The 12821-nt window shown below is 47.9% G+C and overlaps 1 protein-coding gene across 2 annotated transcripts in view; it reads left to right on the top strand.

Annotated features, from left to right (window-relative positions):
* Positions 1-11616, top strand: part of LOC106583507 (teashirt homolog 1) — a 37725-nt gene extending 26109 nt beyond the window's left edge. For both annotated transcript variants that reach the window (XM_014167782.3, XM_014167773.3), the window contains exon 3: positions 6837-11616. In XM_014167782.3, the coding sequence (XP_014023257.3) occupies positions 6837-10318 (3482 nt within the window). In that variant the 3' untranslated portion in view covers positions 10319-11616. The remainder of the gene's footprint in view (positions 1-6836) is intronic.
* Positions 11617-12821: the final 1205 nt, after the last annotated feature.

A 12821-nucleotide genomic window follows, 5' to 3' on the forward strand; every position in this document is an offset into this window, starting at 1 on the left:
ACAGTCAAACGCTCCCTAAAACACTTCAGCGAGCAGGCCTTTCTAATCGACCTGGCCCGGGTATCCTGGAAGGATATTGACCTCATTCCGTCAGTAGAAGATGCCTGGTTATTCTTTAAAAGTGAGTTCCTCACAATCTTAAATAAGCATGCTCCATTCAAAAAACGTAGAACCAGGAATAGATATAGCCCTTGGTTCACTCCAGACCTGACTGCCCTTGACCAGCACAAAAACATCCTGTGGCGTACGGCATTAGCTTCGAATAGCCCTCGCGATATGCAACTTTTCAGGGAAGTTAGGAACCAATATACACAGGCAGTTAGGAAAGCAAAGGCTAGCTTTTTCAAACAGAAATGTTCATCCTGCAGCACAAACTCCAAAATGTTCTGGGACACTGTAAAGTCCATGGAAAATAAGAGCACCTCCTCCCAGCTGCCCACTGCACTGACGCTAGGAAACACTGTCACCACCGATAAATCCACAATAATTGAGAATTTCAAGAAGAATTTTTCTACGGCTGGCCATGCTTTCCACCTGGCCACCCCTACCCTGGTCAACAGCCCTGCACCCCCCACAGCAACTTGCCCAGGCCTCCCCCATTTCTCCTTTACCCAAATCCAGATAGCTGATGCTCTGAAAGATCGCAAAATCTGGACTCCTACAAATCAGCAGGGCTAGACAATCTGGACCCTCTCTTTCTAAAATGAGCAGCTGAAATTGTTGCAACCCCTATTACTAGCCTGTTCAACCTCTCTTTTGTATCGTCTGAGATCCCCAAAGATTGGAAAGCTGCTGCGGTCATCCCCCTCTTCAAAGGGGGAGACACTCTAGACCCAAACTGCTACAGACCTATATCTATTCTACCCTGCCTTTCTAAGGTCTTCGAAAGCCAAGTTAACAAACAGATCACCGACCATTTCGAATCCCACCGTACCTTCTCATCTATGCAATCTGGTTTCCGAGCTGGTCATAGGTGCCCCTCAGCCACGCTCAAGGTCCTAAACTATATCATAACCGCCATTGATAAGAGACAGTACTGTGCAGCTGTATTCATCTAGCTGGCCAAGGCTTTCAACTCTGTCAATCACCACATTATTATCGGCAGACTCAACAGCCTTGGTTTCACAAATGACTGCCTCGCCTGGTTAACCAACTACTTCTCAGATAGATTTCAGTGTGTCAAATCGGAGGGCCTGTTGTCCGGACCTCTGTCAGTCTCTACGGGGGTGCCACAGGGTTCAATTCTCGGGCCGACTCTTTTCTCTGTATACATCAACGATGTTGCTCTTGCTGCTGGTGATTCTCTGATCCACCTCTACGCAGACGACACCATTCTGTATACTTCTGGCCCTTCTGTGTTAACTAACCTCCAGACGAGCTTCAATGCCATACAACTCTCCTTCCGTGGCCTCCAACTGCTCTTAAATGCAAGTAAAACTAAATGCATGCTTTTCAACCGATCGCTGCCCGGACCTGCCTGCCCGCCCAGAATCACTACTCTGGACGGTTCTGACTTAGAATATGTGGACAACTTCAAATACCTAGGTGTCTGGTTAGACTGTAAACTCTCCTTCCAGACTCAGACTGGCTTTCTATTTCGCAACAAAGCATCCTTCACTCGTGCTGTCAAACATACCCTCATAAAACTGACTATCCTACCGATCCTTGACTTCGGCAGTGTCGTTTACAAAATAGCCTCCAACATTCTACTCAGCAAATTGGATGCAGTCTATCACAGTGCCATCCGTTTTGTCACCAAAGCCCCATATACTACCCACCACTGTGACCTGTATGCTCTCGTTGGCTGGCCCTCGCTTCATATTCGTCGCCAAACCCACTGGCTCCAGGTCATCTATAAGTCTTTGCTAGGTAAAGCCCCGCCTTATCTCAGCTCACTGGTCACCATAGCAGCACCCACTCGTAGCATGCGCTCCAGCAGGTATATTTCACTGGTAACCCCCAAAGCCAATTCCTCCTTTGGCCGCCTTTCCTTCCAGTTCTCTGCTGCCAATGACTGGAAAGAATTGCAAAAATCACTGAAGCTGGAGACTCATATCTCCCTCACTAACTTTAAGCACCAGCTGTCAGAGCAGCTCACAGATCACTGCACCTGTACATAGCCCATCTGTAAATAGCCCATCCAACTACCTCATCCCCATACTGTTATTCATGTTTTTGCTCCTTTGCACCCCAGTATCTCTACTTGCACATTCATCTTCTGCACATCTATCACTCCAGTGTTTAAATGGCTAAATTGTAGTTATTTCGCCACTATGACCTATTTATTGCCTTACCTTCCTTATCTTACCTCATTTGCACACACTGTACATAGACTTTAAAAAAAGATATATATATTGTGTTATTGACTGTATGTTTGTTTATTCCATCTCTGTGTTGTTGTTTGTGTCACACTGCTTTGCTTTATCTTGGCCAGGTCGCAGTTGTAAATGAGAACTTGTTCTCAACTAGCCTACCTGGTTAAATAAAGGTGAAATAAAAAAAATAAAAAACATATTGGCTTCCATATGGAACCCTTTCCCCAGAAAATTCTACACGGAACCCAAAATAGTTCTACCTTGAACCAAAAAGGGTTCTCCTATGGGGACAGCCAAAGAACCCATTTGGAACCCTTTTTTCTAAGTGTGTACTGTCAGGGGAGGGAGGGCAGGGCCTCGGTGGGCAGACCGACATGCAGGCAGACCACTGCTCTCTCACGTTAGCCGCTCCAGAGGAACCCACAACCCAGCATGCTCTCTGTCTGCTCTCGCTCTCTCTGACACGGCGGACCGGCAGCAGACATTACCATAATTGGGTTATCTACATGATGGGACAGAATAAATAATAATGTCATTTTATTTACAACCCCCTCCCCTCTTGTCCTGGTCCGAGGAGCTATCACCCCCCCCCACCCGTCCTCCTCATCCCCTTCACATACACTCATACTACCCCCCCCCCCCCCCCCCCCCCCTTCTCTATCTCATCCCTCTCTCTCTCTGGCTGGCGCGAGTCGTCTCGCCGGGCTGCCATGGAGCGTAGGTCAAGCGATGGCTTTTTGATCAGCTCCTGTCCAAAGCCATCAGGGCTGAGAGGACTGTAATGGAGGAGTGTGGTGACAAACAGAATGTAGGGGAAGGAATAAGACTGCCAGTTTCCCATTAGAGCGTGGGATAAATGGCCCTGGCCCCCACCTCCCTCCCAGCTCCCCATACCCCCACTCCAACACCAGCCTAAATCGCATGAGTGAAGGGGGCCGGGATTGGACATTAGTGGCGCAAATGACTGCGGTGATTGCACCCCTCTTCCCAAAATCACATCAGATAAATAGAGAGATGTGTGTAAGGAAATAGGAGGGGTGTTGGGGACGGGAAATGGGATCGGATGGCGGAGTAACTGACTGGTCTCATTCCCCGTTCTCTCCCTCTCTCTCCCTCTCTCGTTTCATCACCTTTCTGCTGTTCTTATCTGTTTTGTTTGGGTTTGACTGCGGCCAAATGGTGAGGCACCGCCAGCCTGACAGAGAGATTTATTGATTTAACAACTAGCAGAATTCGGAAAGACAACAAAAACACAAAATGGAAAGGCCAGACCGAGATGCCAAAGTTTGAGAAGAAGTGATATGACGCCGAGCTACTCTCTGCTAAAACGCTGATGTGCATGTGATTACATTTCATTTGTCATCATTCCCCAAATTAAATGAAACAGACTAGTGTGTGTGTGTGTGTGTGTCACCTCCAGCCCTAGCATTATGTTGAGACAGTACAGAGTGAAAAGGAACACAGTCATCCTAGACTCATTAATCATAACACCGTCTAAACCCGTGTCTCTCTGTCTCTGTCGCTCTGTCTGTCTGTCCGTCTACTCTCCGACAAGACTACACACATCTGGAAACCCCCTAACGTGAGACGAAACTAGGGTTTACTTTGTTTGGTAACAGTTAAGGCTTCCCTGTTACATGTCCACAGACGTGCAGTAGGCATGTTACTGATAGTGGAGTTTGTTGCGCGTAATATAGATGGACTGTCCACTAACCACTTTTTTTCAAAACAATGTAGATCCTCCGTGATGTTGATGATGTTTATTATGTGTACGTGTGTGGTGCCCAGAAATGGCGTGACGTTTCGTGTGTGTGTTGGGGGTGACATGGCGTGGCTTGATCCCGGCCGTTTGTGACAGCACAGGCCTCGGACACATCCTGGCCGCGCCACCACCTGTCCCCTTGACGGCGAGGCGTCCCGGAGCAGAAGTGACAGGCGCCTTTACGCCCGTGCAGATGGCCCCGCTCACAGCCATCACCCGCTCGGCAAGCTAAACCACCGGAGACGGCACGCCCAACCCCTCCCCTCACGCCCGTCTCCCCTCATATGTGCGTTTAGGTGTAGGACACATTGAGGAGGCGGGATTCGGTCACCAGGATTTTGAGTCGTTGTGTTCGATCGGGTTTCATGAATGGCTGAACTGATAAAGCTGTCCTATTTTTGTTTATTTATTTTTTTTTTGGGGGGGGGGGGGGGGGTGTTGTCATCTGCTTGCAATTTAATCACAGCATCAAAATCTATAGATATTATGTTTCGCAATTCTCTTCCTAGGCCTAATTTTTTGATGGGTTTCATCATGAGATCCCATATTCATGGTTTCTGAAGCCTTCCACTTTCCAACCTGTGATTTTACAGATGTTTTAGGTCGTTATTTTGTCTGCAGGCTCTCTATGTTGTTTCCATGACAACATGAGGGGATAAGCATTGATTGACAGCTATCGTCAAAGGGTTTCCTTCACGTCCTGTCGTTCACCATTTCCTGCCCCTCCCCTCCCTGTCTGTATTTTGTCATTCACTCACAGATATTTTTCTTCCGTTCCATTCACCCTTTCATTCCGTAGATTTGTGGGGCTGCCAAAATGCAGTTTTTGGCACCGATGATGTGGACAGTTATTCACATGGGTAATTCACATGAGTTCACTGGAACTGATCAGAGGCTAGTGACGACTGAATAGCCATTTTACTGTATGATTTCATAGTCCTCTTTCTTTTCAAGCACAGGTTGGCTGTTGGTGAGGGGAAGGCTGGCATAATAACGGGGACATGTCTTACAGTTAGAGTTTGTACAGTATACAGCTAATGCTAATCTGCTGTGTTAGGGATTTTCAGAGTTTTAGGAACTGTCTCAGCTTCTGTCTGTCAGTGGGATTGAAACACAGCCAGGTTCTCCTGTGCTGCGCTCGTTTCCCTCCAGATCCTGTCAGGAATCAAGAGAATGAGGAGAATACAGTATGTGGCTCGTTTTGGAGAGAAGGGCCTATCAGTCATAGACAGAAAATACAAACCCATAGACAACGTTAGGGCCTTTATGTCGAAAGCTACCGTGTTAAAGCGTACATGTATGAGAACATGCGAATGGCACACACCAATGCAGGCACACACACACACGCAAACACACGCATGTGCACACACACACACACACTTCCGTATGCAGTTGCTAGCCTTTTTTCCCTCCCGTCTCCTCTCAGGCAGCAGTAAATGGTGCCAGTGTACATATAGCAGGTATTATGTCCACTTAGATTATGATATGACAGGTTAGCGTGCTGTTTGAAGCTGACAGCACATCTGTTTCATCAGGAGAGACTGATGCTGGCATCTGGGACACACATCTCACCATGGAGGAAGGAGATAAAGGGAGAACTGAGGGGGCCGTCTTTCCTGTCTCCCTCCCTTGCTCCGTCTCTCGCTCCCTCTCTCCACCTCTTTTTACTCTGTCCCCCCCCGACATTCTACTTGCTCGCAGACACCCTCACAATATTTTCCCATATTCTTGCCCTTACTCTCTCTCCCTTGCTCTCTCTCTCTCTCTCTCTCTCTCTCTCTCTCTCTCTCTCTCTCTCTCGTACCTGTTACGTTATGTTGTCTACCCTGTGAATTCTTTAGTTTCATCCCCTGTGTTTTTGACGATAAGTTGTTTACATGCTGTATGTGTCAAGGCAAATAATACAGAACGCCATGTATAGTATGACCCATACCCACGTCCGCCTCTCAATAACGCTGTCAAACATAACAGAGACAGTCAAGGGGTGTCACTCCCCTATTTGACATTGTAGAGGTGACTTGACAATACTGTCTGGTATTTAATAGAGTTGTATTTGTTAACTCAGTGAGAGTGGCCTTTGGCACATGAGTGTGGGTGAAGGAGATTCTGCAACATCCCAGAATGAGTGTTTTGTTTCCCTCCCTCCTGATTGGTTGCGTAAGCTCACCATGTGAATGACTAAATAAAGTGAAATGCGTGTGTGTGTGTGTGTGTGTGTGTGTGTGTGTGTGTGTGTGTGTGTGTGTGTGTGTGTGTGTGTGTGTGTGTGTGTGTGTGTGTGTGTGTGTGTGTGTGTGTGTGTGTGTGTGTGTGTGTGTGAATGATTGGGTGTAGAGATAAGGCATGAGGGAGAAGGAAAGGAGGAGAGTCAAGCAGCTGGCTAACAAGGCCACGCAGTTAGCGATATCCTAGGGAACAGGAGGCATGGGCAATGAAATAGGGAGTAAAGAAAGAAAATGTCAACACTTTAGTGTCTTTTTTCTCTATGAAACTAGATTTCTTCACCACTGACACTCAAAGACATGCACACACGCACACGCACACACGCACACACACACACACACACACACACACACACACACACACACACACACACACACACACACACACACACACACACACACAGATAAAAGCCCATATTTCCTGCCACAGATTATTCATCACTAGGTTTTGTCAGTGGTTGTGTTAGTGCATTGTAAATCTTTTATTTCACTTTGTTGACCTCCTTTTCCCCTTTTCTCTACCGCTCTCTCTTCCAGCTTACTCACCAGAGGACGAGTATAAGGCAGGAGCAGTCGATGAGGAACACCTGCAGGATGACGGGCTGTCACTGAACGGGGAGGACACTGCGTACCTTTGCAACGAGGAAGAGGATGGAGGGCAGCCGCCCAGCTACCGGGCTTCTCCACTCAGCAACGGCACCAACCCAGACGCTGGTTATGGCTCCCCGCTCAGCGATGCCAGCGACCGGCTCACAGACTTCAAGAGCACCTCCTCCAGGGATGGCCATGAGAGGGAGGAAGCCCCCCTCCCCTCTGGACTGAACAATGGCCTCTCCCTGAGGGACAGCCTGGCTCAGATGAAAGCTGTCTATGCAAACCTGATCTCAGATGCCTCCTGGTCCAGCATTGCCATGGACATCATGAAAGCCACGCCGGCTACTGCTGGCGCCATCCCCATCCCCATCCCCACCGCCACCAGCCCCACCACTACCACCACACACAACAACAACAATAGTGAGAACAGCAATGCTAGCAGCCACCACCACAATGGGAGAAGAAGTACCGCCACCGCCAACCACCACACAAGCAGTGGCAGCTCTAACGGCACCGCGGCTAACTCCATCAGTAGCAACAGTGGCACCAGCAGTGGCGGTGGTGGTGCTTGTAACGGTGGGGCTGTGGCCTATGACTGGCACCAGGCAGCCTTGGCTAAGACCCTCCAGCATACCCCTTACCAACTGCTGCCTGAGCCCAGCCTGTTCAGCACGGTGCAGCTCTACCGCCAGAACAACAAGCTCTACGGCTCAGTCTTCACCGGCGCCAGCAAGTTCCGGTGCAAAGACTGCAGCGGCGCCTACGACACGCTGGTGGGGCTCACGGTCCACATGAACGAGTCGGGCCACTACCGTGACGACAACAAGGACAAGGAGGAAGAGCGGGGCAAGCGCTGGTCCAAGCCCCGCAAGCGCTCCCTGATGGAGATGGAGGGCAAAGAGGACGCTCAGAAGGTGCTCAAGTGCATGTACTGCGGCCACTCCTTCGAGTCTCTGCAGGACCTGAGCGTCCACATGATCAAGACCAAGCATTACCAGAAAGTGCCTCTCAAAGAACCGGTGCCAGCCCTGGCCACTAAACTGATGCCCTCTGCCAAAAAAAGAGCCCTCCAGGACGCCCTGGTATCCCCATGCTCCCCAGACTCTGTACATGGTAGCGGTGGCCACATGCCCCAAGGGGACATTGGGAAAGACCCCAAGTCCACGACAAACCCCTATGTCACACCCAACAACCGCTACGGCTATCAGAACGGTGCCAGCTACACTTGGCAGTTCGAGGCTCGCAAGGCTCAGATCCTGAAGTGCATGGAGTGCGGGAGCTCCCACGATACACTGCAGCAGCTGACTGCCCACATGATGGTCACGGGCCACTTCCTCAAGGTCACCAACTCTGCCTCAAAAAAGGGCAAGCAGCTAGTGTTTGACTCAGTGGTGGAGGAGAAGATCCAATCCATCCCTCTGCCACCCACCACCAACAGGCTTCCCATCCCCAGTGTCAAATCTCAGCCTGTCTCCCCTGCACTCTCCTGCGGCTCTGACGAAAAGAGAGAACCGGGAGACGAGAGGATGGAGGCGAGCGAACCCAGGGAGAAAAAGATCAAAGAGGAGAAGGAAGAGCCAGGTGAGAAGACTGAGGTGAACGCTGGGTCGTATAAGTATCTGACAGAGGAGGACCTGGAGGAGGCTCCTAAAGGAGGTTTGGACATCCTCAAGTCCCTGGAGAACACTGTGTCCAGTGCCATCAGCAAGGCCCAGACGGGCACGCCTCAGTGGGGTGGTGGCTACCCCAGCATCCACGCTGCTTACCAGCTCCAGGGCCACATGAAGCATGCAGCACTGCACTCCTCGGTCCAGAGTGTGCAGATCCAGCCGGTGTTCAACAGCGGGCTCCGCGGGCTGGTGACCCAGGACTCCGGCTCAGTGATCCACTCCCCTAGGAGCCCTGCATCTCCGCCCTCTCTCAGGAGCAATGTTACTGCCATGGAAGAGCTGGTGGAGAAGGTCACAAGGAAAGCTGTTGCTGCTGCTGTGAAGAAAGAGGAGAAGATGGTCAGCTTGGACCGCCACAGGCATCCATCCTCCCTCAAGTCGCCGTCTCCTGTACTGAAAGAGCAGAGGGACCACCACTCAGCACCCAATGACCTCACCGTCGGGAAGCCCCTCGTGAGGAACAGCAGCCCTGGAAATGTAGAGTCAGAGCTGGTCTGCAAAAAGGAGCCCAAAGAGAGCCTGGTAGACAACCACCACAGCCATTCAAAGAACGGCCCAGAGACTCGCCCGTCACCCATCACCAATGGCACCAACAGCTTGGGCATCATCACTGATCACTCACCAGAGAGGCCTTTCATCAACCCCCTCAGCGCACTTCAGTCAATCATGAACAACCACCTGGGCAAGGCCTCCAAGTCCGTCAGCCCTGCGGGCGACCCGCTGGCCATGCTCTACAAGATCAGCAACAGCATGATGGAGAAACCGGCCTTCAACCAGACTCAAGCCAAGCAACCCGAGCCCATCAACTGCTACTATCAGTACGAGAGCAACGACCAGCCTATGGACCTGAGGAAGTCCAAAAACAGCAACAGCAACAACAACAACAGCAACAACAACAACAGCAACAGCAGCACTGTCATCAACAGCAACAGCAGCATAAATGGTAACAAACCCATAATGTCAAGCCTGTCTCTGTCTGACATTTCTTCTCCTCTGAGAGAGAATGCTTTGATGGACATCTCAGACATGGTGAAGAACCTTACAGGCAGGCTGACACCCAAGTCCTCCACCCCGTCATCCATCTCAGAGAAGTCAGACGCAGACGGCAGTGCGTTCGAGGATGCTCTGGATGACCTCTCCCCGGTCCAGAAGAGGAAAGGGCGGCAGTCCAACTGGAACCCCCAGCACCTCCTCATCCTCCAGGCTCAGTTCTGCTCTAGTCTGCGGGAGACCCCGGAGGGCCGCTACGCCATGACGGACCTTGGCCCCCAAGAGCGGGTCCACATCTGCAAGTTCACAGGCCTCTCCATGACCACCATCTCTCACTGGCTGGCCAACGTCAAGTACCAGCTCCGGCGGACTGGCGGGACCAAGTTCCTGAAGAACATGGACTCCTGCCAGCCTGTGTTCCTCTGCGGTGACTGTGCCTCGCAGTTCAGGACTGCGTCCGCCTACATCGGCCACCTGGAGTCTCACCTGGGCTTCAGCTTGAAGGACCTGTCCAAGCTGTCCAATGAGCACCTACGGGAGCAGCAGGCTGCCTCCAAGGTGATCACAGACAAAATGACTTTTGGCAGCACCCTGGCATCTCTGACCGCACCAGACGATGACACTGGCTCAGTTTACCAGTGCAGGCTTTGCAATCGGACATTCGTCAGCAAGCACGCGGTCAAACTGCACCTCAGCAAGACCCATGGCAAGTCACCAGAAGATCACCTGGTGTTCGTCACTGCTCTTGAGAAACTGGAGAAGTAGTAGAGGGGTCTGGAGCTGAGGGAAGAGACAGATAAAAACAGACAGAAAGACGGCTGTGTAACTGACCAGAATTTCATTGCACTAAAATAACATTGTTCACAGTTACTGCACTGGGCCGAACTGAGCTGCCAGAATCAGTCTTATTTTTTTGTTGTGATACTGCCTGACTGGACCATGTCTTATTAGATTTTTTTTGCCAAGCTTTTTTAACACTTATTTTGTAATGTATTTATATGCTATTTGTCTGATCTGTGCATGTATTTTAGTGAACCAACGTTAAACACACGTTTTTTTGTATCTTTTCATGACAAAAAAAACGACTACTGTTTCAATGGTGACTAAAGTGGTGAAAATGAATTAAGGGGAAAAGAAAACTGTACAATACTTGATATGAAGAAGGTGAACATTCATTGTACACACCAAAAGAATGGAAGAACCCCTTGAAAGACTGAAGTAGCACCTTATAGACGTTTAAGATTTTATTTGTAAAGAGAACATGTTTTAAGATATTCTGCATTTGTCAAAATCTGTTTTAATTTGAAAGATAAATTATTTTCTTCTCTCAGTTCTTGTCACACTGCAACATCTTTGATAATGAATGGCCTGCTCAGAAATCTGTCAGTGTATTACAAAAATAAACAGATAATGTAAACATTCAGAGTAATTGAAATGCTGCTTCCGGTTACATATCAGTCAGTGAAAATGAATGGCCGTACAGTATGCAAGTTTGCTAAAAAAAAAACATTTTTATGTGAAGTATCACTTACAGTAATTTTCCAATTATATGGTTTGTTACCAACTCCTCTTTTAAAATTTTACCGCTTTGAATTCAACCATAAAAAGAACAGTCCTTTACATGTAAATGACTCGCAGTGAAATGTCATACTCCATAAGACATATCTTGCCATTTGCAATAGCTCAACATTCTTTGTTCTTAAAGGTGTGTGCATTCTTTAACTTTTATATCATCATTTTATATTAAAAAAAATAATAAATAATGTTTAAAAAAATTGTGTATATAGATATATACTGTAGATCCACAAAAATGTCATTTTTTAAGAAATAAGAATTTAGCTTCTTTGGCTTGGTTTACAGAAATGATTTGAATTATACTTGCATCCAATTTGATGCATGATATGGTGTGAAAAAGAATTAAGCGATGCACAATGACTATACATTTCAATGTTTTATCAATGATATTGTAAAAAAAAAAAATATTTCTAGCACCGATTAGTTTGTTTCATTTTGTTTTTTCTCAATTGTAAAATAAATCTCAAAGCAGTTCTTGTTAACAGTCATGCATTTGTGATTGTGTGTTCATTTTGTATGGAAGTACATACAGTTGAAGTCGGAAGTTCACGTACACTTAGGTTGGCGTCATTAAAAGTCATTTTTCAACCACTCCACAAATTTCTTTTTAACGTACTATAGTTTTGGCAAGTCGGTTAGGACACCTACTTTGTGCATGACATAAGTAATTTTTCCAACAATTGTTTACAGACAGATTATTTCACTTATAATTCACTGAATCACAATTCCAGTGGGTCAGAAGTTTACATACACTAAGTTGACTGTGCCTTTAAACAGCTTGGAAAATTCCAGAAAATGATGTCATGGCTTTAGAAGCTTCTGATAGGCTAATTGACATCATTTAAGTCAATTGGAGGTGTACCTGTGGATGTATTTCAAGGCTTACCTTCAAACTCAGTGCCTCTTTGCTTGACATCATGGGAAAATCAAAAGAAATCAGCCAAGACCTCAGAAAAAAAATTGTAGACTTCCACAAGTCTGGTTCATCCTTGGGAGCAATTTCCAAACGCTTGGGGGTACCACGTTCATCAGTACAAACAATAGTACGCAAGTACAAACACCATGGGACCACACAGCCGTCATACCGCTCAGGAAGGAGACGCGTTCTGTCTCCTAGAGATGAACGTACTTTGGTGCGAAAAGTGCAAATCATCCCAGAACAACAGCAAAGGACCTTGTGAAGATGCTGGAGGAAACAGGTACAAAAGTATCTATATCCACAGTAAAACGAGTCCTATATCATCATAACCTGAAAAGCCGCTCAGCATGGAAGAAGCCACTGCTTCAAAACCGCCATAAAAAAGCCAGACTACGGTTTGCAACTGCACATGGGAACAAATATTGTACTTTTTGAAGACATCCTCTGGTCTGATGAAACAAAAATAGAAATGTTTGGCCATAATGACCATGGTTATGTTTGGAGGAAAAAGGGGGAGGCTTGCAAGCCGAAGAACACCATCCCAACTGTGAAGCACGGGGGTGGCAGTATCATGTTGTGGGGGGGCTTTGCTGCAGGAGGGACTGGTGCACTTCACAAAATAGATAGCATCATGAGGGAGGAAAATTATGTGTATATATTGAAGCAGCGTCTCAAGACGTCAGTCAGGAAGTTAAAGCTTGGTTTCAAATGGGTCTTCCAAATGGACAATGACCCCAACCATACTTCCAAAGTTGTGGCAAAATGGCTTAAGGA

This window comes from Salmo salar, chromosome 02 (assembly GCF_965601325.2).
Source record: "Salmo salar chromosome 02, fSalSal1, whole genome shotgun sequence".
Lineage (NCBI taxonomy): Eukaryota > Metazoa > Chordata > Actinopteri > Salmoniformes > Salmonidae > Salmo > Salmo salar.